The sequence below is a fragment of the Lepidothrix coronata genome, unplaced genomic scaffold (genome assembly GCF_001604755.1).
Source record: "Lepidothrix coronata isolate B3197 unplaced genomic scaffold, Lepidothrix_coronata-1.0 Scaffold19, whole genome shotgun sequence".
NCBI lineage: Eukaryota > Metazoa > Chordata > Aves > Passeriformes > Pipridae > Lepidothrix > Lepidothrix coronata.
In genome coordinates this window covers 5,174,737-5,201,721 of record NW_016690199.1, presented here as the reverse complement: position 1 = coordinate 5,201,721, position 26,985 = coordinate 5,174,737, and the positions used below count along the sequence as shown (strand labels likewise).

Sequence of the window (26,985 nt, the reverse complement as noted above, 5' to 3'; positions counted from 1 at the left end):
AACAGAGGCAAAAGAAATTTGTTCCTTTTAATCTATAGCAAAAAAGGTTTGTGGTAAGACACACCATTACATAGATGCTGTGTGGATGGGCAGTTGCCACTGCTCATCTGAGGCACTGACTTCAAGGCACGTGGAAACAGCAGGACACACACCATGAAGGAGCAAGGTGACAGCTGCATCTCTTGCACACAGCTCTACAGGCAGACAGGGAAGATGGGCACATGTGTGTGCAGGTGCCACTGTAGACATCCAGCTGTGGAAATTGCATGTCTAACCTGGGTGTCTTTGGACATAATAACGAGTCAGATTTTGGCAGAGGCTCAAGGCAGGGGCTTCTCTTTTGCAACATGTGCCCCCCTGGCACTGAGGACTTGCACATGGTCCCCTCCCAAGAATCTGGAGGTGGCATGTGCAGCTGGTGCCACCCTGGGCCTCAGCACTGGCATGTCTCACTGAGCATCTTGACGCTGGGTTTTCATCTGGATTTGGTGTGCAAATTGAGTGCCCTTCCCACACCAGTCTTACTCTGGATCTGAAAATGCGACCTCCTTCTCCTGAAGCCAATAATTATTTCCATGATATATATTTAATAAAGGCACCCATCCAATACTTGTGGTCTCCTGGTATAATTAATCATGAAATTAAATTCAGTCTGTTCAGTGTTCAAATCAGTTCCACAGGAATAACACTGGTTGATTGGTACTCACCCTGTTTGTAATCAGAAGAGCCTTTGCCATTACAGCCTATTTTAGAAATTGCAGTGGGCTTCAGAAACAACCAGTATGGGGCCTCCAGGAGCCCACACAGAGGATATATCATCCACATCCTCTGCTTTCCCAGCTGGTGTCTGATCAACTTGCCCATGGAGGGCAAGTGAATTCCGCACTTGAGGCCTCAAGGGTTGGAAACACCACTCCAAAGTTCTCCTGGAGAGCATCAGGCAGATGCCGATTGCTTCTTCTGAGTGTTTTCTCTATCTGCCATGGACACATCTTGAGCCAACAGAGACATGGGCCATATCACAAGTGTTTGTGTGAGAAAAAAAGGATCCCATTTCCTCACCAGATACATGGTAAACACACAGTGGAGATATTTCTACAAGAGGACCATCAAAAAACACCTAAGAATTTCTCATCATCCATTCCCTCTGGTTGTCCATAACTTTCTTATTATCACTGCTGCTCTACCTGGGTAGTGTCCCAGCTGGCTGCTCTTCATCAGTCTCAGCTAGCAGCTGCTCACTGCCCAGTGACATCCAAAGAAGGGAAGAAGGCCTTTGGCTGTTGCCCATCCCTCAAAGGCTTCAACATGCTGGTGGGAAGGAAGGACAGAGAGGCTCTGAGCTGTACCTGTTACCTGAAAGCCCCTCAGGAAGAGGCACAACTGCTCACTTCCCCACAGCAATCTCTGTGAGGAGCAGGAGCAAAGCCCCAACACACTGTGGTCACCGTGGGGGCTGACAGAAAGAAGAATGTCCCGCAGTGCCCTCAGGGCTGGGTGCAGCCCGTGTGTGCCACTGAGGTGCATTCTGCCACTCAGGACCAAACAGATCCTGTAGTGAAGACAGAAGCTCGCTCTTTTCTTCCTTGGGGCCACAAAACCAAAATAAATAGTTGTTGCCACAAAACTCAGAATAGCTTTAAAACATTGGGTTTTTTCTGACAGCAGTCACTGCCTGTCTCTGCTCTCCACCTTGTCTTTTGCAGCTCCTGGTGAAGCAGCTCGGGAAAAACACAGGCAGAAACCTGCTTGTGGAGAGAAGGGAAAGCAGAGGGAAAAGTCCCTTGGAGGAATAGTGCTGTCCCCATCAACCTCCCTGAAAGATTCTGGTGCCCTTAGATACAGGTGGCAAAAGCAGGTGCAGCCATTTCTCCATTTGATGCAGCAGAGAAGTTTGTCCAGCCCCATATCCAGATTCTGCCCTGTCTCAGCCAGCACCTGCACTGCACAGGGGATACTACCCTGATGGGGTATCCAGGCACCCTAATATCTCCCTGGAGATCTGGTCCCAGGGATCCCTTCTTTTTAAAGGTGTCCTGCAATTCCCGATGTTATTGGGAAGTTGGTTTTAGCATCTATGCTATAAATCTCCCCTTGCAGCTGTTCTGCTCTCAGACAAGAATAACTCATGAGTATGGGAACAAAACTCTCAGAAACAACTGGCCAGCCCATTGCCACGTGTTCATTCTCAGAACATTGGGCCTTTACACACTAAAGCTGTACACTGAACATACAGGATTAAGCTGATAGTTATGTTTAATACACACTCGCAAAAGGAGCATGTAAAAAGCATGTAGTGTGTAAAAGCTCACAGTTCAGGAGCACGTCCCAAAGGAGAGGCTACAAAACTCGTTCTTGGGTGGCTGTCGAGTTGGGGTCCATGCCCATAATCCTGGCACTGGAAAATAATCCAGAAGATACACTCCATATATAGAGAGTGTATATATATATATATATATATATATATCTCGTTTGGAAGGAAGCTGCCTTCAGTCTCACATGGGTTCACTGGGCACGAGCACAGATCACTCCCATCCACCATCCTGAGTGCATGAAGAGCTGAATGCAGCTGTGCCAGCACTGTCCCAGTGTCCTAATTGAATTACCTTCCATCATTGCCCACAGAAACAGGCGGGATCTTCCCTTAAATCAGCAGCAGCTGACATTTTTCCCCCCACCAGCCAAGCATGAATCACCCTGAAATGGAGGTCAAGATCCTTATTTCCCAACAACTCAGTGTTAGATGGAGCAGAGGAGCTTGAAAAGGATGTTACACATCACCTCCTTTTCCCCTGCTCCAGCACTAAGCTGTGTCTCCCCTGGACACTCCATGCACCCTGTACCATCCATCCACACCGCCATTCATTTTGCAGGACCTCACCCAAACCAAATGCTAGAAGGGTCTCTCCTAGTCGATATCCATCTCCCCTTTAGTGCTGCTCCATCGTGTGCTTGTGTGCTTGTGCCGGAAATGCTACTCTGGGGAAAGGTATCAAAGGAAAGGCCTGTTCTGGGAGTGTGGTGCATGTCTCTCCTTGGAGCCCCACTTCCCTCAGGGCCAAGCAAAGAGGGGACCCCAGGGGCTGCAGCTCTGCAGTCTGAACCCAGAGCTGCCATTGCTGAATTTGCAGAGGCAGGAAGACAAGTCTGGGCCCCCCTCACATCCCTCAGTGCCTGCACTTGATCTGCTTCCCAGGAGGATGGCCAGCAGCTGGGAAGACCATGCTCCTCTCTATATCCACATCCTTCCATCACTGCTCCCCAGGCTACTGCCACTAGTGGCTTCCCCCACTGCAGGTATTTTCTGCCACCAATACAAGCAGAGCTGAAGATGCCCCCCTGTCAGCCTCTTTCCAGCAGCTTTGAGGTGGGCTCCTGCCAGGCCCCTGGCAGGAGGGAGCCCCTTATCACAGCCCTGGCATAGACTGTCTGCCAGCCCCAGCTCTGCAGCCCCTGGGGGCCAGGTGGTGGAATGCAGTGCACGGCAGAGCGTGTCCCTGCCGCGGGCAGGGGATGCAGCTGGGAAACTGACCCCAGGGTGGAGCACCTGCCCCACCGCAAAAAATGAACCCCTCCAAAAAGAACCACAAAAAAGTTTGCGCCTCCTGAATTCGACGTTTTCTCAGCAGGGGCTGCTGCACGGACAGCTCGGGAGCCCCGCGTCATCCCCACGCCCGTGAGCAAAGAACAGGGGGAGGGGGAACTGCTCCGGAGAGTGACCCCCTGCGGGACCTCTGTCCCGCGCTGTGCGGAGCGGGCACCGCGCGGGGGTCGGGGCTGGGTGAGCCGTGCGGTTCCACGCGTGTCCGCAGAAAGTGCGGGGACCGCGGGGCCTCCGGCGCCCCCTCCCCGCCGGGCGGCCGAGCCGAGCCGAGCCGAGCCAAGCCGAGCCGGGGGCCGTGGCTGCACCGCCCCGCCGGCGCTGCCGGGGGAGTGGTTTCCCCGCGCTGGCGGCGGCGGGGCCGGTCTGCGGGCGGGGAGGTGCCGCGGCGGCGGTGCCAGCGCCCGGCCCGGGAGGATGCGGACGCGCTGACGGAGCTGCCGGCTCCCCTCTGCCGCCGTGCATGGGCGGCGGGCGGCTGCCGCCTCGCCTCGCCTGCCCCGCCGGTGAGCCGGGACGCGGGGCGGGGGGTCTCCGCCGGGATCGGAGGGGTGCGGAGAGAGGGAGAGCTGCCACCTGTGAGTGCCCCGCTCGCAGCCCCGCGGGGGCCGGGCCGCCCGTGGCGGAGCCGGGCGCTGGGGCGATGGGTCGGGTCGGTGCGGGTCCGGTCCGTGCGGTGCGGGGCGGCGGCGGGGCACGGGAGCCCCCGGAGCGCCGTCCCGCTGCGGGTCCGTGCGGTGCGGGTTGTGTCGTGTCGTGTCGTGTCGTGTCGGGTCGGATCGGCAGCCTGGAGCGGGAGCTTGGAGCGGGGAGAAGGGTGTCAGTCCCACACCCGGCTGCGGGGAGTTACGGGGGAAGGAGAGGGAGAACGCGCGCGCCTCTGCCGCGGCTTGTTTCTCCGGATGCTTGGGGTTTTTTTTCGAGCAAAGGGTGTTAAAGAGAATTCACTGAAAAAAAAAAAAAGGGTTCTCGTTAAAAAAAATCATCATCACTCAACCGAAAGGGCTGCGTGAAGGAATCCTGATGAATGAGCGCAGCGCTGAGGGAGTTGTTGGTTTGTGGGCTGCGATCGCCTCATCTATTCGTTTATGTCGGGTTTTTTTTCCAAGGCAACTTTTGAGGCGAGGAAGCGCCTAACAAAGCGCAAGTTTAAGACAATGATGCTTTTGCTTGCAGCCGAGCTGAACTGAAAACTGAAATCCAGCATTTCTCATCAGGTAGCAAATACCACACATCGGACTACTTTTAGAGAATGAAAGAACCTACTTTGCTCTGTAAATGAGGACTATGTTTCACTCTGAGCAAGGGGTGTGAGTATTTTCCAGATGCCAAATGAACATACCACAAAAATTTTCTTTTCATCTGGGACAGAGCCGCGTTTGTAGATCTCTGAATATGGCTACAGTCGTGGAGGGGAGTTGGGTTAGCCTGGATGTAGCATTAACCCCTCCAGCCACAATAAGCAATACACAGAGAGAAATTTGTTTCCATTAGTCTTTTCCTGACTGAGATCCTTACTGCAGTTCTACAGTCAATACAGCAATGGAAGCCCTCCTGGCTATAGGTTCACATCTTACTGAAGAACCCAGAGCTGGTGTTCACACCTGCCCTGTAGCCTGGCTTGCTGCACAATGCCTCCTTATGAGTAGCCTGTAAAGGAAGGTGAAACAGGGAAATCTGCCTACACACAACCAGGCTCAAGCCAGTGTTTTCCATCTCTTAGTTTTAATGAGCAACAAATTTTGTGCCCAGAAAAGGATCCAGCTCACAGCTCGGGATTTCGATAATTAATATTCCATTTAAAAAACATGTTTTCAGAGTCAACATTATGATTACAGGGAGAAAACAAGCAAACAGGGAATGACTTGACCCAGTTTCCTTGCTTTCTAGATCTAGCTTGACAATTTGTCAATCAGGTGGAATTTCCTCCAACGTCTTTGGTACGTTACTTTAGCAGAAGAAATGAATGTGCAAATTTAGTCACTACTTTCCCTCCCTTCTCACAATGATCTCTTTGTATTAAGCAACAGGCTTTTCCATAGATCAGGTACCAACACCACCGTGTCACAGGCTGAAATTGTTCCTTCTTTCTCATTTCTGAAATTACGTCCCTGTGTTTGAGCCCGTTTAACCACTTCTGTGTCGGAGAGGTCTGTCAGAGAAGTCTTGATCTGGGACAGATCCCATGTCATGCAAGGCAGGAAGAGCTCTGCCTTCAAGGAAACTAGCATCTGCCTCAGCAATAGCCCATCCCTTTGCTCCTCAGATGTGTACTTTTTCTGGAAAATTCTGTAAAATAATCAATTTCCTGCATTTTCAGTCTTCAAGGGAAGGCTTTGTTGCAAACCCCAGGAGAGCTGCCAGCCAATAATGTTCAGGTACAATGAAGTAGACTGATTGATACCAACAGGTCCTTAAAATCTCATTTCAGCCTTTCTCCCTCTTTGATTGCAAGTCCACAGGGGCTGGGACCACCTCTCCTTCATGATTTGAAGAGAGCATGTCCTCTGCAAAGCACATACCAGTGCTGGAAGAAGCTGTGGTCCAGCAGGACAGTCCTCTTTTCTCATCAGGATTCATTGATTGGTCCCACAGCGTTTCACCTCGTAGTGCCCGTATCCCCATGGGACTGGGAGAAAATAGTCCAAGTCCATCTTCTTTGCTGAGACCACTGCAACTTGTGTAAGATGTGACCTGAATTTTCAGCTGAGTTCTGTCTCTGACATGCACATTCATAAACTGCCTCTGTGCAAATATTTAGGAAACCTCTAGATCCAGAAGGTGAATGTTAATTGGTTGGCAGGAAGACTCGTAGCCTTGTTAATGCTTATCTGCTTTCAGTGTTAATGACTCATTAAAAAAACCCCTGAATTTTAATTTTTTTAATAATTCCTTTATTTTTAGCTGTGTGTTGTCCTCATCCTCCATCTTGCCCATTCCTACTGTGATAGGACACAGTGTTCTCCTATCTTCCACCTTGGGCTGGGGCAACTTCCCATGCTTGGAAATTCAATTTGGGTGTCAGAGTTTTAATTCCTGGAGAAAAAACAGCTGCATATTTGGTGTTAGGTTGTGATATCATGACACCTGCGGTTGTGCTGTTAATTGCCAAGAGGAAATATTAATAGTCACTTCATTGTCTTTGTTCTCTTAGGAGTGTCTGGTAGGTTCTTGTTTGCTTGTTTTGTTGTTTTTTTTTAATCTTAACACTTTTACTTCATTTGCTTTTCTAACTTCTCTAGAAATGCTTGATATTGTATCATGTTACAGCACTGATAACACCGTATTCTAATTTCCACGGAGTTATAAGGAGAGAATTAATTTATCTTTTAAGTTAATGCTGTTCTATCTGACTGCACTTAACCTCTTATCCTACTCCTTTACCTAGAAATGAGCCCAGTGATAGACTACTTAGAGTATTCTTTCACAGTGCTGGAAAGACATTGGACATTTCACAATCCATTTCCCATGACATTTCAATCTAAGAATCAAGTACTCTGTGTTGATGCTCTGAGATGTTTTTTCCCCTCTCATCTGCTCATGGGACTGTGGCATGAATTCAGGACTATCCAGACATACCTAGGGAATAGTAGAAAGAAGCACAGGAAACCAGTTTTCATCTGCCACCAGTTCCCATGGGTGCTGCAAGGTGAGGGACAATTGTGGTGTGAAATATGAGGGATGAGAGAAATGACATCTTTCAGAGAAGATCTCAGAAACAAAACCATTTCTTTCTGAGACCCTTTAGTAATGATTGCTCTGAGTAAGAAGGGATGGTAGAGTAACATGTAAGGTGCTGGCTTTGTACGATTGTTTTGAGAAATTAAAGCCAACACAAGGTTCACTGTGTGAGCAGAGCTCAGAATCGCTCTGCTCGGCGCAGGCATTTCCAATACCAAAAGCAGGTTCTCAGATGAGAGAGTATTTGCACAGCAAGTACCAGAAGAGATACGTCTAAAAACATTTAACAACTTGTTGAGGCTTATCTCTAGTTTTGATGGGGCTGTTTTCTTAATGAGGTCCTCTCACATCAATTAGCTGCTGAATCTGATGTTAGAAAAATAAATCCAAACTTTCTCTTGGCACATGGTTCCATGAAGGCTCTATGGAGATTTCCACGATATCGAGGTCTACCAGCATTCAGAGGAGCTGGCTTAGTCATTCTTCCCATCTGCTCTGCTTCTTCCTCCCTCCGCTGCTCTACACATTCTTCCTGGCTGTCTGCTCCCCTTCCCTATCTCCGAGCATCCTGGCTGGCTGCCCCCCCTCTTCTCCCCTGCCGTACCTATCCCTTGTGGCATCTTCCATGAGGAAGCCCAGGTAGTTTAGTGCTGAGATCAAAGAGCTGAAATAAATGAGCCTCTTTAAAGCAGGCAAGAAAAAAGAAAAGAAAAAAAAGAAGAATCCACCAAGGCAGCACCCGTAGCAAGCAGCATTGCAAACATCATTTGAGAAAGCTTTGAGTTGAATCATCTCCCAAATCATGAGATTGCTTTAAAAATTGTGATAGCTGAACACAGACACATTTTAGTTCCTTTTAATTCTTCTCTGACCATTTACAAATCAAGTTTTTAGCTGCTTTTTGCCAAGAGGGCCGGTAGAAACTTGGACAACTACAGCAAACTGGAAATTGAGGTTTGTGTGTAGTCATGGCGCTACAAGAGCTGAGGACATACGAAGAACAGTGGCTCCCTAATGCCTCACTGTGCAACACCAGGAGTCGAGGAGGCTGAGTTAGAGTCATCTACCAGTACTGGCCCTTTGAAAGCCTGTGTTTTGTACTGTTGGTAGTCCACAGATGAGTGTTTGAGAAATTCCCCAGGGTGATATTTACCCCAGTAACTTCTTTGGAGCAGGAACAGTAAAAACTGCAGCTTGCCACGAAGTTAGCAGTGAGAGGCAGCACGGTCTGGAAATAGCAGCCTCCTACCCCTTTTCACTCTCCCAAACTACGTGCTGTGTCTCATGATGAAATGCCTGCTTCTCCACTTTGAGAGTCATTTCATCTCACTGCTTCCTGAGAGAGATCGACATCTTCTGCGGAGCACACGCTGCCGAGGAGAGGAAGGCAGCTTTGGCCTGTGGAGAGCAGAACTCAAGTACTGCGTGGGTGGCCAAAGACAAGAGCTTCTGAAAGGAGGGAACAGAACAGATCTCTAATCTCCAGACTCTGACACATATCGCACTTTTCTCAGTTGCTTAGGAAAGAGATTTGCATCCAAAAAGAAGTGGGAGGTTTAAATAGGAGTTCATACATTTATCTTCTGTGGTCCATGGGGTGATTTACATTTTGCTGGTCCCATGGAATCCACGACACTTCATAAAGTGCATCCATTAAAAATGTGCAACCAGGAGAAACAAAGGCCCTGTCCAAGTTCCTATCCACAGTGTCCAAAAGCTGAGCTCAGTAGCAGTCACAGAAACTGGAGGCTGTGGAGTGTCACTGAGGTAAGTGCTTGTTTTGGGTTGTGCCAAGATGCTGGAGCTGTTGTCCCATCCAGAGGTACTGGGCATGGTCCTACCTGTGGATGATCCAGGCCGCCTGTAAGGGTCTAAACCAGAGTTCTGTCCTCCTAGGACACTAGCAGAAGACTGAGACATAGAAGAGTTGGATCCACAGAAGTACCTGGCCTTAGAAAATGCCAGCTGATGTTTCCTTGCATGGACGTGAACCCTTCATGGCTTCATCCACCACAACAACTGTAGCTCTGCCCTAGATCTCCCACTCATCCACCCCGGCTGAACTGACAGCCTGATTGACTGCAGCAGAGTGGCCCAAATAAGGAACCCTTTCTTCTTCTGGGTGGCAAAACCTCCTTGGGCCTGTTTGTTTACTGGGACTTGCAGAGCAGGGTTTACTGTGACCCATCAAAATTTTCCACTCTGCCGAACGCAAGCAGTAGACCATTGCTCCTCCTGCCTAACGCCGTTCTTGTGCACGCCCTGCCCCAATTTTCCTGGTAATCAATAGCAGGGGTTTCTTTTTGTAGCACATACAAAGGCTCGACTCCTTGAATGAAAGAAAATTTGCATTTATCCAGAGGCTGTGGCGGGGTGAGACGAGGGGGGGCCCGGATGCCCAAGGCTGAACTCCCGGTTTGTTTGAGGCGCTATCTGGAATCAGTGGGAGCCATGTGTGCGCTGTGATTGCGCGGGCGAGCACCCGGAGCTCCGTCTTTGTGGTGCTCCTGTGCATGAGGCTGAGCCAGCAGAGCCACATGGGGGGCGTCTATCCAGCACAATTTAAGTACAGGGCTGGTAAAGCCCTTGGGATTGTCCCATTGAAATAAGGAGGGGACGGCTCCCATTTCTGACGTGCCAGGAAAATGATAGATTTGCAAGTGGAGCAGTGGTTCAAGGCCAATTTCTGCCTCCTATCTACACTTACTTTTTAGAAGGTGCACCTTCAATGTGGTATTGTTTGGATGTTATCATAATATTTCCATGACTGCTTAGTGGGGGAATGATTGATTTGGTAAGCCCAGGAGAGGAAGAGGCCAGCCTGCAGTCCCTGCTAATCTAGCACCAGCGCTGGCACCCTGAGGTCAGGTCTCTCTCTGCCACCCAATTGTTCCAACACTGGGGCACCTCAGGGAGATGTGATGCTTGCAGAGTAGGAGGAATCTCTAGGTAGAAATGCCCTGATTTGGGAGGTGCTGCTGCCAGGTGGGGAAGGGTTTGGGGCTCAGAGCCTCTGAAAAGTGCTCCTTTATCAAGTGGACAACCTGTGGGCTTCCAGGATTGCAACCTGTGGCCAGTTCCTATTTCTGTTTTGCCCAGTGAAGCATGCTTGCCTTGAAAACATCTACTTTGCAATTCACAGTGGATTTATCCCAGAAAGGGACCTCTTCTGCTGTGCATGGTAGAGTCCTCTCCCTGCATGGCAAGGCCAGGCATATCTGAGGAGAGAGAGCAGGGCTGGGCTTTCCACACACCCTGGCTGGCCAGAACTGCTGCCCAACATCCTGCTTCTGCTTCTCGTGCCAGTTGTTCTCCTGTGCATTGTGGAACCACGCTGCTGGGACAGATTGTGTCCTTGGGATGTAGAAGCTCCAAAGGTGCGATGTGTTCCAGATGCTTTCCAAAGCGGGAGAGAAACCCAGAGAGCACCTTTCTGGGCCTGGGTTTGTGACCCATGGCAAGCAGCACATGTGGAAATCCATCCCTTTGTATGGGCTGAGGGCCCTTGGTCTGGGCAAAGGGTTCACCACTGAAATGTTGATTGGTCTCACTGATGAAAACAGTTGCCTTATGATTACCTTGCTTGGTGCTACGACTCCTAAAAAGGCAAGACATGACTAACTCATTGGAGTAGTCCCTAAATCAACTGTTCTTTGCTGGGAGGTATAGCAGGGCTCTGCAAGCCCAGAGTAGGGGTGGCCAGGCAGTGTCACTGGTCTCTGAGACTTGACTTGATCACTGTTAATGGCAGCACAGCTGTGTTGGTACTCCTGGAGCCAGAGAAGAAGGTGGTTCTCAAGCTGAGGCAAAGGAGGGCAAGTTATTTTGGTGGCAGAAGATAGGTAGGTTGGGAGAGGGTGCATTGAGCAAGTGGGCTACAGGCTGGAAGGCAAAGGTGCGTAAAAGTGGGAAGGGACAAGAAGAGATAAGCAGAAAAAGGCTTTACTTGAGTAATTTCTAGACTGTTTCCATTACAGTAAAATTTGTTACATGGTCTCAGTAGCTGTGCCTTGTTTTTAAAAGATTAAGCAGTATCACAGGAGGAAGGGTATTAGTTTATGTTTCCTCTAGTGTCAGCCAAAGAAGGTAATCACATCTATTAGGTAGGTAAAGTGAGTATTTTCAGAGATTAAGTGCATTCTGGTAGTTCTATACACTGGAAACAATGAACTCTACAACAATCTTGACTGTGAAGAAGGTTTTCTATTTTTAAATATGGCTGTGGGGCTGGAATAAGGGACTTCTTTCATGCTGCAGTCCTGAATTGATTTTCTTTTTATTACAGCTTTCAAGTGCTGAGCACCAGGGGCTGACGTCCCCTCTCCACCATGGCATGCACCATAGGAGAGAGTTGCCCAAAACACTGGAGAGGGGATTGGGCTTGGGTCAATTCAATCCAGAAGTCCTTTGCTGAGACTGGAAAGCAACGGATGTGGGTTTAGTTCATCCAGTACTGCATGGATCCTTATATGCTACTAACCAGGCATCTGAAGATATCTCTAAATAACAAGTGACCTGGCCTGGATTCCAACCAGTGACCATGTGGTGCCTGGTTTATAATCTCTTACACCCTTTTGTCTCTCATTTACAGGTGACTCAGTGTAATAATTGTTCTTATTACATTCAGTCTTTTCTGAAGGAGACACTGAAGGTAGACAAGTTCATGCGGAATTTTTGTAGGTTTAAAAACAGAGATTTTGTAATGGGTAGTGGGATAAAAATCTTCTTCCCAGAGTATTGGAAAACATGGTATCGGATGCTCTCTCATTTTCATAAGAGACAAGCATTGAATGCAGTCATGAATTTTTAAGGGACAAAACATTAGCCTCTCTGAAGTTGGTTTGGTCGTTGGTTAGAAAGGAAAATTGCCAGACAAGAATTAAACCTTCTGAATTTAATCCTGGGGATGGAGAAGTGATTTCCTGCTTCCCTAATTTGCAATAACCATGGCCTGTGGCATGAGAAGAAACTCCAGAATGCTATGCACAATTTTTCGTCTCTCACTGTTTTTGAATAAAGTCAGTGTGCAGTTAATCCAGTGTTATAAATCTTGGTAGGCTTCCAGAGCAGGTAGATTTGTTTAATCATTTGGGCTGGAATCCAAACCACTGGAGGATATAAAATATATACACTAGTGCCATTCACTTCACTGAAAACACCTTTTTCCCATCCAAGGAAATAGCTGTGGCTGGCATGAATATATATTTGGAAAGCTGTAGGGCTAAACAAATTTCTCAGAAAATCATCTCTGGCCAAGATACTGACTATATTTCAGCACTGTAACTCCTCAAGCTTTTCAGCTAAGGCTTTCTGACAGAGAAGTCATCAGAAATCAGTGACTCACAGTTTGAAATGGTGGGATCCTCACCTCTGCTCAGCAGGCTCCCTGTCCTGATACCAGTCAAAGTATTACCTTCAAATTGGAGTAGACCTTTGAAAAAATCAGTTCTCCTGTGACTTCTGAAAGAACCATGCAGTAATGTAATCTTAACGTATCCTTCTTTCAGCATATGTTGTCTTCTTTGTGTCTTGACCAGTAGCTTCTTGAGCAGGAGGCTCATTCTTTGATGTTTTGAACTGTGTCTCACTAAACAAACTGATCCTGCCAGATATGGGGATACATTTTTATTTTCCAATTTTCCAGCTATCATTAAAATTTCTGTATGGGAGAATTTCAGAGTGTCCCAGTTTCAGCAGTTTTTGTGTAACTCACTCTAAGGAATAAGGTTTAGCATCACAAAAAGAGTCAGGTTGCGAGCTATTTCAGCTAAGAGCTTTGAATGGGTTTGGAACATTAATTGACTCAGTAATTCGCAAGATGCTCTCTGAGCTTTGTCCTTAGTGAGATCAAATCCCATCTTGCATAGAAAATGATACAGACCTTGACAGCAGGAGTTTCTGCAGCAAGCTCTTGGTAGTACTCTTTCACACCAGTCCCTGCCAGCGTTGTCCCTTTGGTCACAAGCTCTGACTCTGTTGTGTTTGTCTCTTTCAGGCACTTTTAGGATTTGACAGTTTGCAGGACACTTCATCAGCGACGCAAGCGCCTGCAGCAAGGACAGTTTTTGGAGGCGACATCCGTTGATGTGATTGAAGGTAACGTGCTCTCTTCTGTCATTGCTCTCTACTTGCCATTTATCCTCTACAGAGCCTCGTGCTCTGACCACGATCAGGCCTCAGTTTGGCGCATGTCAAGAACTGACTCTTGCTTTGGGTAACAGCTCTTCCAAATCATGGCTTAGCTTGTCCCATAAAATGTATTAGTTCCCATCTCCTTAAGGAAATCCTTGCTTGCATCACACAACCTGCCTATTTTCCATAGCCCCATAAGTGCTGCACTTTTTTGAGTCCTGAAGCTGGTTTTCATTCAAATACTTCTTTGCCCCCAGGAATTTCACAGGTCAGTTTTGCCCTCTGTTCAAAACCTAAAATAAAAATGAGCACTTTCTCATGGGAGGTGATTTGGCACTTGTCAGCCTGTATATTGCTCTGTATGTTACTGACCTTGTTAGTGCCATCACAAGCAGCAGAAAGTGAGCTCTGCATTTCCTCCATGCCTCTGGAAAAAGATCAGCATAATGTGGGTCTGCAACTGTAGCACTTGCATTTAAGATAGTCTTCTCTAAATGTAGTTTTCTCACAGAAATGCAAGAAGAGATTTTGCTTTTTTTTCCTCCTGATTGGTATATTTGTGCTTAATTTAACCTAGGGGAAGTAATGTATCTCTTAATTCACTGCCACAAGAATTTTAAGGTTCAGAGTAGATGACTCATCTGCCAGAACAGAATTTATTCTTTGTTTGTAAATGCTATTTATTGCCTTGTTTTGCATCACTATGGCTACTGTATGTCATTGGTGATACCAGCATCTATCATACATAAAATGAATGCAAGACCGAATTTAAGAGCTGTAGTTATTATAATTGTTTGTATCACCCACTTTTCTGTTGTATGTTAGTACATTTAACATAAAAGCAGCACTAAAAGCAGCTTAATATTTTTCCATCAACACTGGCTGAAAAGTAAAAAATTCTGCACATGAACCTTACGACAGTTTAAAAAGCCCTAAGCAGCAGCACCAAGCCCCTTTTTTTCAGATTATGTGGGTTTATAAACAGTTCAGTGATGTTCTACAAATGATTTTGAAGTTTCAGGTGAAAGATTTGCAGTGGCATTCACAATTATTTTGCATTAGTTATTTTTAATGTTAAACACCTAGTTAGGTTTGTTAGAAGCATCACTGTTTTCACAGCCCATATAGATTCTTCTGCATTCCTTTAGTGTTTCTAAGTGGAGACTGGGAACAATTAATCTATTCCAGTTAAAGCCTAATTATTTTGCCAATTGCATGGCCTCATGTTCTTTTCTGAAACACATCAAGTACAATCACTTCTGCCATCCTATTCAATCAAAGCCTTAAGTTGCACAGATTTTGTGAAATGGCCTGGGCTTCAACAGCTTGGGAGCTGATTCACTGAGGCATCTGCTGTAACACTGGCAGGACTATACCATTTTTCTAGCCCGAATCGTTTGTCTTTGTCATTTAGAAATAATCTGCAGGGTATAATGTGGTCTTAGGGAAGCACGGAGCCTGTTATTGCTCAATAATAGAAATTTGTGAGGTCTTAACAACATCTTTGAGCTCATATGACACATTTGACAGTGCATGTGTGGATGTATATCTCTAATGTCCTACGGAACAAGGACAGAAAAATATTGTAAACCCTTGCTATGCATTGAAAGGCTGCTAAAATAAACCAGCCAGCTACGACTGACTGCTGGAGTCTGCTGCTGGCTAGCAGAGACCAACCCTTGGGACACACAACAGTGGGACATGTCTTATCTGTTGTTGCCAAGACCCACACTTCATAAATACCAACCCCACACAAAGGCTCCAGGATTATTTCCATCTAGACACACACTTTCTCATTTCCCTTTCCCTGCAATCCAGGACAGCTGGTAATGGGGCACTGAACCCCAAAAAGGATGCCAAAAGAAAGGTGTGCATCTTGGACATGGTCAGAGTGATGGGCCCAGTGCTCCTCCAGGCTCATGACTGGGTCTGTCAACACATGGTGTGAAAGCCCCCCAAACCAACTCTTCCTAAAGAGTTAGGCTGGGAGAGCAGAGTCCTGCTATTGCCTAGTGAGGTCATTCGCAGAGGCAGCGCTGGAGGGGTGTCAGGAGGGATGCAAAAGGATCCCTCTGGGACCAAGGAAGAGACCAGGACCAGAATGAAAAAAAAAAGGCAAGAACGGCATGAGCACCAGGGGTGATCAGAGGCAGGAGGTATCGGAGGGAGTGCTACTTTCTTTTTAGTTCAAGGGCACATCTCTATTCCTTTAAGAGCTGTCCTGTGTGGCAAGAACAGCTGGCACAGCTGGCCCCACAGTCACCACCCTGGGAAGGGGTCACCCATTTCAGATCACCGTTCCCTCAGTGCTATTTTTCACAGGTGCCCAGTGGTATGGCCTGTTGGATGCTTCAAGAATAAAAGCATGTGTCCAGAAAAATCTATGTATTTTACTGATTAGGTGGTTTGTGGTGTCCTTGGGGAGTGGTACAGGTCCAAGCAAGGGCAAGGAGTCAAAATTCTCTTCCTAGCAGGCAGAATCTGTCCCTCTTCTACTGTGCCATGGTTGTGGGAAAATTCAGGCTGCGTAAGCTGGGGGGTGCCCAGACCAGGGTTTGGTTCAGCCTTTTGTGAAGTTTCAGAGCCGGGTTCTGCTCTCCTGTTGTGTGCATGTCTGTGTACCAGGAAGTGTGTGGATTAATTCAGTGTTGGTTGGGTCCCAGGCTGTCTCTTCAGGGCTTTTCCCTAAGCTGATGGGTGCCTAAGGGCTTGAGTCCTGGTCCACAGCTGAGCTTAAGTGTCTTCTGGGTCTGCCGTGCTCTTTTTTAAATACGATGCAGTGGGAGTTAAAGTCTTTGTGCTATCATGCTGCTCCGTGCTACAGCTAATTAAAGTCATTGTGAAGGGTTTTGTAGTAATTGCAGATATTGTAAAATTTAGTTTTGTGGAATAATTGGTAATGTAAGCCTGAAACAAGTTATCCTTAAGATGTTGTAGTTGGCATTTCTCAGTATGAGCAGCCTTTACAAAGAAGGCTTTTGTGTGTGAAGCGGGACCAGAATTAATGGCAGCATTTAGTCGTGCCTAAAGGGGTGTTTGCTGTGGCAGGTGGCAGGGCGGTGTAATTGATGATGCCTACATTCTGCGTGCCGCAGGAGGCTCCAGCAGCCACTAACTGCTCTACCTGATGAATGCCAACTAAAGAGAGTGAAAGCCCGGTGCCAAATCTATCCAGGGCTGATATATTCACATTTAAAATGAACGTGGCCCTTTCAGTCTCTAGGTCAGAGTGGGTCAGGCTCTGTTTGCTCCTACGCACTTAATATGCACTCTGGAGTTCTCAGGCATCCTCAAATTTTCCGGTAGAATGCTGTAGCTATAAATTGCAATGTGAGGAAAATCTTAATGCCATAGAGATGTGCAGCTACCCATGCACGGGCTGGGCTGAGCTCCCTGCAGCAAGGGCTGCAGCCAGTTCTTGTCCCTCTGCTCTGGAGTGCTGCAAGGCCCAGCAGAACAAGGCAAGCTCAAGGGCCAGCACTGTAGTGCCTTGGGTGCCAAATGGCACAGGGGAATGCCTAGTAAGCACATAAGCAGCTTCGGTTCCTAAGTCCCTGATTTAAATGAGATTTAGGTGCCAAACATTCCTTGATGCATTTGAAAATCCCACTCAACACCTCTCTGAACACTCAGGCGAGTAAAGACTATTGAAAATCTGGTCCTTAGACACCAATACAGCTGGTTTGTCTGGAATTAACAGTTTAAAAAGAAGTGCTGGCTCATGACTAAATGGAATAGACATCTGGGAAGAGCAAATATTGAAGACATTATGAAGAATCAGAATAAGAATTTAATTCAAGGCTGATATTTCCACCAGTAAGTTTTTTTTGTCAACAGATGCAATTTCTGAGCTCATCTATCAGTAATAAACTGGGTACTAATAAAATTGGAGGACTCCTACTTTCCAGCTGTTGACTCTGGGGCTCTGTTGGGGTCTTCTCTGCTATCCCATGGTACATGAGCTGAGTATTCCCATTCCATTTTAATATTCACAGCATGACAGAGGTGATGAACACACGAGAACCAGTGATGGAGGAATTCGCACTCAGCCAGACTCCTGAGGAAGAAGGAGGCCCTTCAAGCCAGGTAACTTTAGCAGAACTGGAAAGTATCCGAGTTGCTTATCAAAACCAATTTAATGCAACCAATAACTGTCATAGAGGTAGATGTTGAATCGTAAAGAACAGCTGCCGGAAAAACAAGCCCTGAAATACATGTTTGATCCCACTTAGGTTTTATTATTAAAAGGTAGAAGTTTGGCAAGAGTGTTTTGTCAGGTCTGCAGGGCACAGTGACAGCGATGCCTGGATCCTGCAGGGATGCAGGAAAAGCGGCTGTTTGTCACCAAGAGTTTGGATCTGAGCAACTGTTGTGCAATGAAGACATCCAGCCAGTACTGTGCCACAGCCAGCTTTTATACAGCATCCTTGTAATAAGCTGAGTTTCCTCAGGCTCAGAGGGAGCTCCCTTTTTAGGACAGAGACCATTTGAAATGATGGTGTAATTCACATAAATGGCTGTGGCATCATAGCAGCAGCACTGGTCAGGGCCATTTGCTGGCAGGTACAAGAGCATTTTCTGTCCCCAGGTGGTCTCAGACACCCACTCGTGTACCTGCCCGCGGTGCTCAATCCAGCAGGGTGGATCACGATGTCCCAAGCCCCTTTTGTGACAGCTCCCATGTCCCAGTTTGCTCTTTGTGGTTGTGCTCATGATTCTGTGCCACTATCAGGGACAAACCACCTAAATGTGTTCTGGTTGGACCTGAGTTGCTCCTCTACACAAGGTGTAACATTGAAAGCGGACTCAGAAAACTACTCTAGGAGCAGCCTATTCCAGGTGGAAATCAAGGATTTGAAAGCCAAGGAAGTCAGAGCTGAAATTTTGCAAATTCTGCTTGGATCACTTGTGCATGTAATGAAAGCCTTTGTGCAATTAAAGAGCGTACCAAAGGCTTTCCCATGCCTCAGCAACTGCACAGGATAAATGCTGCTCACTTAAGGAGCACATTTTCACTGAGTTCCAGGTTTTCACTGTTGTGTTACTGTATGCTGCCCAAACTGTCCCAGCCCTGCCTCCACCTATGTGTTCAGGGCTGTTCTATGGTGTCTCTGATCATATGCTCCAGAGTTTTTCCCCCAGCTCCCTTTACCTTTCACCTCTGGAAGAAGGTGCTACCATCCACACTTTAGTGGTGGCCACCTAAGGCAAAAAAAATCAAATAGAAATGAGATGTAGTGCAAAGTCAGTGACTCAGTGGGAAAAGCAGGCTTCTTCCAGCAACTTCCAAGCACTTTGTCCAGGAGACCAGTCCTTCTTTTCCTGCAGTCTCCTGCCCACTCGTCATACACTCCAGCTTCCGCAGAAAAACACAGTGAGGCCCGACAGGCAGCTCTGCTTCCTGCCAGTCCTGACTCATTCCTGGAGGGACATGGTAAATACTGGGCTCTGCTGGAAAAAAACATGTGATTGGTGTGAGGAAAGACCATATGAGGATGACACAAACAAAAATAGTCAGGCTGAGGCCGTACAGGTGCCTTTCCTAAATTTTGTTGCAGCCGTAGTAATCGGCTCTCAGCACATTTTTAGATCTTTCTGTTTCATTTCCTCAGGCTTCAGAAAGCAGATGAAAAAGCAGAATTTTTGTTGTATTGGATCTCCCATCCAGGGTTTACCAGCAGGCTTGGAGATGGGGTGGCTGTCATGCAGCCCTCTGCCACCAGAACAGGCTGCACAGCAGGCAGGGAAAGAGGTCACTGTCACCTGCATGTGCAGCCATGGGAGGAAATTCAGCAATTTGCCCCTAATTTTATGGTTATTTTCTGCCAGCTGAGCTGTGAGGCTCAGGGATCTGGGGTCTGTGGTTCTGCGGAGCAGTGCACTAGTCCCAAGGGGCGTCTCTGGTCCTGTCCTGGCCAAGGAGATTTTATCCTGTCTCATATTTGGAAATAGCAGGATTGTATTAGACACTTATTAAAAATTCCTTCCAGTCAAGACAGCTGCCATGGAAATGTCTTTTCAAATTACAAACAGGTCAGGAGGAGGCTGTGTAATAGGAAGTTGGGAGGAACTTTTCTAATAGGCAGTATGAGTGGCATTGCTTGGTCAGGATGAGTTATACCCTGTGAGTCCAGCTCAGGGAGGCATCAGAAAGGTTTACCTTTGGTGATTCACTTGGTCTAGTTGTACTGAAGGGGCTTTCTCACAAAAGAAATTTCTTCCTAATTGTATCTCACTTTGTAACACTAACAGTAATACACAACATTTCTCACCTTTGTTTGGATTTGCAAAAAGTCATGAATCCTCACAGTGCTACCATGGGGAGTGAGGGCGTGAGGATAAGGTTTGTTGTCCTTCCCCATCTCCAGAAGTCAGATACAGACATCCCAACAGTATTAAAACTGTGCTTGCTTCTTCCTAGAAGCACAGCCCTTCCCAAGGGCTTGCCTCCCCATGCCAGCTCTGGTGCTAAGTGGGACAGCTAAACCCCAGGCTCTTAGGGAGTGCAGCTGCTGAGATGAAGGAAGGTTTCAAAAACCATGGAGCAAACACCTCCAGTGGGTTATGACATCCCCAGATCCCTGTCAGTGTCCTAGGGGATGTGCCCACTCTTGTGGTGGTTAGGGAATATCTGCATGTTTCTGCCTGTGCTCATAGCGGGAGCTGTGCTGAGACTGGCTCACATAACCAGCAGTGTTTGGTCCAACCAGAGACCCAGATTCAGTGGTGAATATGTTGCAGGTGTGTGGGGAGGCTCCCACCAGCACACAGCAAACCTGTGGCAGCATCTGAAGTTAAACTGGGATTGTTCTTGCTCTCAACTGCTAGTTCGATCTCCTTGCGTGCATCTTGATTTTACTGTTACAAATAAAATAAAATAAAAATAAAACTCAACTAGCACTGAGAGATGTGCAGCTTGTTAGCTAAGGTATACAGAAGTTTGAGAATCCAAGAGATAAGGTTTCAGTGAGGCAACAACAGAGTTTCTTGCGGAAATGTCCTGGAGGGGCTGGAATGATTTTTCTCAGAAAAACCGAGAAAAAAACCCAATTCAAAACAAAGTACCCTGAGAGATTTAAGTGATCCAACGATGTTGAAAACAGGAAAGCACTTTTACGTGTTACAACCTCCTTCACTAAAAAGACCTAGTTCAGCTTCAAGCTCTAACCACGGTGTAGTGTTTGACCTGCAGCTTCAATGTGACAAATGAAAATAAACAGCTGGCACCATTCTCTGTGTAAAAATCATCTCTGGGGCTCCCTGTTTTGCATTAATGCATCATAAAATATAGTGTTTCACATTACAGAAAATAGCCCTACAGAATGGTGGCTTCTTAATAAACTGTCACTGCAAGAAAACATGAATATCATATCAAAGTGAAAGGACAGCAGCCAGAAGGGCTGCAGCAGCCATTTAGATTAGCATTATAGCAATGACTTCTGTGTCCTAAAAACCCATCAGAACTGAAACATGAGTGTTTGGCAGCATAATAAATTTTGTCTCCAAAGTCTCCATTTTTACTACTCATGTTGGATCACACAAGGCAATTGTCTGCTCGACACACTGACAAGCAGAGTGTGTTCTTTGCTCAGGAAGGGACAGAATGTACAGGGGAGAGTATGATGAGATCTATAGCCCCTCTGCATGCATGCTTGTCCAGCAAGGATCTGGGTTCAGCTGCTTTTGAAATCCTCCCTGTGCAGGACTGTTTCCCTGCACCAGTTTGAAGAGGATTTTTTAAGGGACATGTGAGTGCATGTCAAATGCAGAAAGGATGTACTCTGCTTGTTCTGAATATGCATCCCTGGGCAAGGCTTTGATGTCTCCCAATGTCTCCCCAGGCCTTCCCAGACTCACGTGAGAAGTACCCCAAGCTGTCTAAAAGACTGCCTTCGATTGTGGTGGAGCCGACCGAGTCTGGGGAGGTGGAGAGCGGGGAGCTGCGCTGGCCTCCTGAGGACCTGAAATCAGCAGAGGACAAGGGTCTTCATGGTGACCAAAGAGTCTGTGTCCAGCAGCAGCAGCAGCAGCAGATGGATCTGGAAGGTCTGAATGAGTAATTTTCATCCTTTTTCCCCATAGGAAAATAACTGTTTCAGACCATGCCGTGCACTGAAGTTAACAGCGAACCAAAGAACTGCAGGTAGTTGAAGATGTCCAGAAATACCTGCACTGGAGAAGGAGCCCTGTGGACTGAAAATTTCCTTGTAGCTTTTAAGCACATGGTGTTTTCATCCACCTCAGCCACTTTCATGGCCAACAGACAGTTCACTGCATGTTAGCAGTTCATGCTCAGAAACAGAAATCCTGGTCAACAGCATGTATCTACCTCCCTGTCTCCTATCCTAGAAGCAAAGTGTTTAACAGCTGCACATTTTCGAAGCATTGTGATGTCTCAGGAGTGTGTTAGTGCAGCAGGAGCTCATAGACACGTAGCTATGACTAGCAGTGTCACTGTAAATATGTCAGTGGTAAATATAAGAGTTTGTTGGACTGTAACTTGCACAGGGAGTGCTCCAGTGTTGATCTGATCTATTTGTTTCCCTTTTTTTTTTTTATCTCAGCCGCTATCCTTTTCTCTTGAAAAGTGACCCGGTTTCTATTTCAGTGTACCAGCATTTGCCACCCAAACGCCCAGACACAGCATCCAGGAGATGGGGTGCAAGATGCACCTTCACTTCCCTTCAAAGGGGTGTTGACAAATGGTCTTGAAGTGTAAAATCACCTGCTACTCCAGTTGGCGTTTCTGGGTGGTGACAACCACAGAGTTTGATCACTCAGGTAGAAATATGAACCAAATCTATTTCTGACCTCCAGGTTGCACACTGTGGCCTCTGTGTTGTTTTTGTGCATTGATGTTAGACTCACTATGACAGTCTGAGCAGATTTCAGACAGCAGGTAGTGTTCCTGTGTCAGTGGCTATCCATAGGGATCACCTCACCTCACTAATATCTGACCTGAGGTCTCAAGTTTTCTGTAAAGTCAGACTGTGATGCACTCAGAATTCCCTACTCCAGGTTTAACTACTGGTTTGCAAGCAGAGAAAAATGCTTGTATCAGGTTTAAACACCCTAATGGATCAACTGCTGGGTGGAGCAGGGAATCAAACAAAGGTTGGACCTATCTGGGGAAATAAATACTGACGAGCCATTTCTTTGCAGATACTTTAGCACACCCAGCTCAAGAAGTGGAAGACAGTACAGATACCCTGGAAAGCAGAACTGAAGAGCATGAATAGGAACTCCATGGCCTCAGAAGTGAAACTTCATTGTGAACGTTGTTGGAAAGCTAACACACTCTGAAGACATGTCAAAGTAATCTGTATTTAAATCTGCAAGGGTTTTATTTAGTTAGTACCTAAAGAAGCGTCCGGGCTTTAGAACTGTTCTTTTAACATTTTGATTTTCAGGCTGGGATTCATATTATTTGTTTAATTTTCCCTTGGGAAGCAGTGGGATGTGTTAGGAAATATGAGACTGTCAAGGAAAAGATGCTCCTCATTTCAATTAGTGCATTGCATTGGTTTTACCTTTTTCAAGAAAGGCTGCTTTCAGATATCAACAGCAGGACAAAGGTGTTGCGTTTCTGCAGGAAGGATGTCTTAAATCTAAAACCTTTCTTTTATTTTTAGCCATTTAAAACTAGCACTGTGATATTATGGACAATAGATGTAATATAATGTCACCAGTTGATTTTGTAACTTTTGTATAGAGACGCAAGGGCAAGGTTTGCCTCCTGGCTGCTGCCCCAGGGCAGCCCAGAGCAGTTCTCTCCCTTTGGCTAACCTGTGCAAATTTGGATGAACCAGCCTTTCCTTAGCTGCCTTTTCAGTAAGGCTGATGCCTTTTGGAAGCGCTTTCTCTCTGTACATTGATGAAACGATGAGCTAGTCGCTGGTGTTTGTGGAGTGGGGCTGTCTGGGGTGGGCTTGGTTGGGTGGATTGTGCTGTTCGTGCACGCTTCAGGCCAGGTGGGGAGCACTTCCCTCCCTTAAAGCCAATGAGATGGTTCCTGCTCCCCCCAGGGCTGGTTTTGTCCCACCTTGTTAATAGAAATTGTTGTGACATTTCTTCTCTGGTATGTTTGGTGTATAACCCAAGTGCAGAGATGCATCTGTTCCTCCCCTGGCCCAAGCTGGGCAGTAGTAGGGGGTAGGTAGTAGGAGCTCCCTAGCACATCCCAAACCTGTCCTTCATTTTGTCTGGCTTCAGGTTTCCCCCTGAGCCACCTGCAGTAGGAGAGGGTGGAGGAGAGCTGCGGTGGTGGGACAAACTCCTGCCTCCCTCCTGCCCCAGTGGCACTGCTGGCGGGAGCACATGTGCCAAGGGGTGCCCTCACAGCCTCCTTGGCTTTGGATGCATAGTCACCTCCTGGAGCCCAGAGCTCACAGTAGGACAAGCTGTCTCTGGACACCTCTGGCCTCCAGTGGATTTTCCTTGGGAATTTGGGGGTCATTTTGACAGATGTGAACCCCTTTCTGCACGGGAACCTCCAAGAGACTCCCTCCCAGTGTCCCAGGAGAAGTATCTATCTCAGCTTAAAACCCTGGTGGGGTAGAGAATGTGTGTACTCAGAGGGACTTAACTGTGTTGGTGATGAGTGTCTCGTAAGCTGTGAGGTTGGCTTTCTCCATCTCTGCAGGGCTGGATGGGGTCTGTACTTCCAATTAATGTTGCATCCAGAAGAAGCCGCTTGCTGTAGATGGAACGAAATAACAGGATTCCTTCCAGCATTAACTCCTAAGCTGACTTCCAAGTACTTTCTTTTCTCCAGTAATAATTTTCTCTAATGGCAACTTTTAATTGTGTGATGGTCAATAAAATTTACTGGCCAGATGTATTAATAAGTTTATAACTTCTTAGCAACCAAATTTAATATATTTACTCACAAAGAATTCTGTGCAATGAATGTTTAATACAAAGGGAAGAGACTATTTTACTTCAAAGCAACATTAATTTATGTACAAAACTATAGCTCATTCTTTGGGGTGTTTGGGATCTAGGACCCTTTTTATAAGCAGTGTAGTACAGTATAATGTGATACTTAAGTTAAACTTTGCTCTCTCAACCTATAAAACAATTTGTTTTGCCTTCTTGATGTAGACTTTCTTGAGTACACTGTCACAGAATTATTTTGTCAGGTGAGTGGGATTCTGGTCAGAGCACTGAATTTCACCAGAGTAACTGAAGGTTTCAAGAACACCTCCTAAATCTGGCTGCTATCACGCCCTTCACTGGTGACAGTTTTCTGACAAAGCCAATGAAGCAAGAACAAGCTCAAGCTACATGTTGGGGTAGCAGTGGAGCAGTGAGGGGAGGTCACCAGCTCGGACCCACCATGGGCAGGAGAAGAGCCATGCTGGTGAGGTGGCCAGGCTGATGGGAGGTGTTCTTTAAATGTTGCTTTTTGCATCGAATGTCAAGAAGTTTTACAAAGCTCTGGGGAGAAAACAACAGCGGTGACGACATATTTTTAGCTCTGTGATTTCCTTCCAATCTGCATCTGCCCAGCTCCGTGAGGAATGATGTTAGACGTATCACTTAATTTGCTTTTTGCTTTATAAAAGGAAAAACAGTTGTTTGAAACACTTCCCTCAATTTTATGTGCTCTCTATCTGCTTTCAGACGCTCCCTCCCTTCCTGCTCTGGATGGCCCTTATCCTATTTCCACCTGAGGTCAATGGCACTTCCCTAAACAAGTTTCCCAAAGAAACAACAAAATTCTACATACACCCTGAAAGCACACCATCAAACAGCACTACTTTTTTTCATCCGTGTATGTAAAGCTATAACCCATATAGAAATCCCAGATTTCCTTTTTCCAGCCTAATTACTGCTCTCTTTCCTTTTCCCTCTTTTGCACTTCTCCCCTGAATTATTTTACCTGAAGTGGTTGCTTCAAACTAAAGCTTTCTCCTAAAGCTGTGTGGCCTCAGTTTAACATCCATGCAAAGCCAAACTCCTCCTCCCATTTTTATTTTTCTGAACATGGGCCAGAGGCCCTAAAACAGGAGAGCAAGATAGAGAGAAAATTGTTTTATACAAACAAGCCCTATTTATTGAACTTGCAGGTCTATGAATGTCCACTTACTTTGTCTGTGTGCAAGTGTTGTCTCTCTAATAAACTCAATAGTTGTTTTGTATTTTTTTCTGGATTAAAAGCTTTGTAGAAACTAAAAAGAAAAAAAAAACATTCAGTCATATTTTTCTAGTCTGGCTTGTAGAATACTTCATGTAGTGCAGAAAGGAAGTTTTATGGAGTAAGACATTGTTGGATTTTGCTCTATTTCAGTTCTTTCTAATTTTGTAAAATGCCACCTGTACATAATACTTGACTAATGTATGTCCTGTAGATGTATTACACCATTTAGCCTATTAAATGCCTATACTGGACCGATTGGAAGAAGAGGTTGTATCCACAGTTTCTTGGTTTAAAAATGCAAAGGGTTATTTGTGGTGGGGCGTGTCCTACCACCAGTACAGGGAACAAAGCCCACTCTAAGATTGCCTTCATCCTGTGGCATGTAAATACTCACCCAGGCCCTCCAAGCACATGCTCCTACACAGACAAATTCAGGTTTACACCAATGGCAGTTGCCATCACCATCTCTTTCTTTTGTGCCCTTCCTAGACCAGGCAGCTCAACACCCCTTGCTTCTGTTTTGGGATTTCCTCTCTGCCCTGCTCACTCTGGTGGTACCCTGCCTTGCTGTGCTAGCAGCAAGCCAGTTGGCTCATCTTCATTCACCTTTTAATGCAATGCACATTTTTAACATTTTCTGGAAAGGCTATTGTAGAGCCCAGCAGGAACTCACATTACTGGAAACCTATACCCTGTGCAAAGGGAGCAGGGTCATGTGGCAGAGAAGATGAGAGGCAGAGATAGCTTGCTGCTGAACAACTGATTTTTTTCCCCAAATGTCAAGTTACCAAAAAGCAAAAGATCAGATAACTGGAGGGTGAGGCTGCATCTCACTTACCCCTTCAAAAGCTGCTGCTGCTCGCTGAGATGGGTAAGTCAGCATAGCAAAAATGCATAGCTTGGGGTCAAAGCCAGTTCTCTGCCCCTGTGGGGCTGTGCCTGATGGGCAGTGGTGGCACAGCAAGGGAAATTGGCTGTATCCCAGGCTGGAGGCAGTGAGCCCAGCTTTGGCACCGTGGGGCTTGCAAACCTGATGCTTAATGTCACTCAGTACTGGAGTTTCCATGCACCGTGCATGGAAAATGTCGTGTCCAGGCATACGTTACTCTGAGGGTGGGATGACAGAGGGACTGACACTGCCTTCTCCTCACCTCCGTAGAAACTGTCCCTTCCCCCTGTGGTTTTCCTGTGTGGTGTATGGTGTTCAGCCACACAAGGATGCAACAGGTGCTACCTGATGGCTCCAGAGGATGCAATTTCAACTGGTGCCTATTTTATGTTGCTGTGAGATCCGTGCTGAGTCCTGGCTGTTCTCTTTCCTTGAGTCAGAAGGCAGGGGGAGTTTATCTGTAATTAATTAAATAGAATGAGCATAGGGAGTTTATCTGTAATTAATTAAACAGGATGAGTGTGGGAACACTGTTGTCTT

General features: G+C 46.6%; 1 protein-coding gene across 2 annotated transcripts; it reads left to right on the top strand.

Moving 5' to 3' along the window:
* The first annotated feature begins 3,975 nt into the window (after positions 1–3,975).
* On the top strand, positions 3,976–25,820 carry LOC108493794 (protein LBH). Of its 2 annotated transcripts, none has more exons than XM_017807607.1 (5): positions 3,976–4,107; positions 13,278–13,378; positions 17,410–17,500; positions 21,256–21,460; positions 22,577–25,820. In XM_017807607.1, exons 3-5 carry the CDS (start codon positions 17,411–17,413, stop codon positions 22,651–22,653), a joined length of 372 nt encoding a protein of 123 aa, XP_017663096.1. In that variant the 5' UTR covers positions 3,976–4,107; positions 13,278–13,378; position 17,410; the 3' UTR covers positions 22,654–25,820. The 2 variants fall into 2 exon arrangements, with proteins under 2 accessions (XP_017663096.1, XP_017663097.1); XM_017807608.1 differs by lacking the exon at positions 3,976–4,107 and adding an exon at positions 4,161–4,179.
* Positions 25,821–26,985: the final 1,165 nt, after the last annotated feature.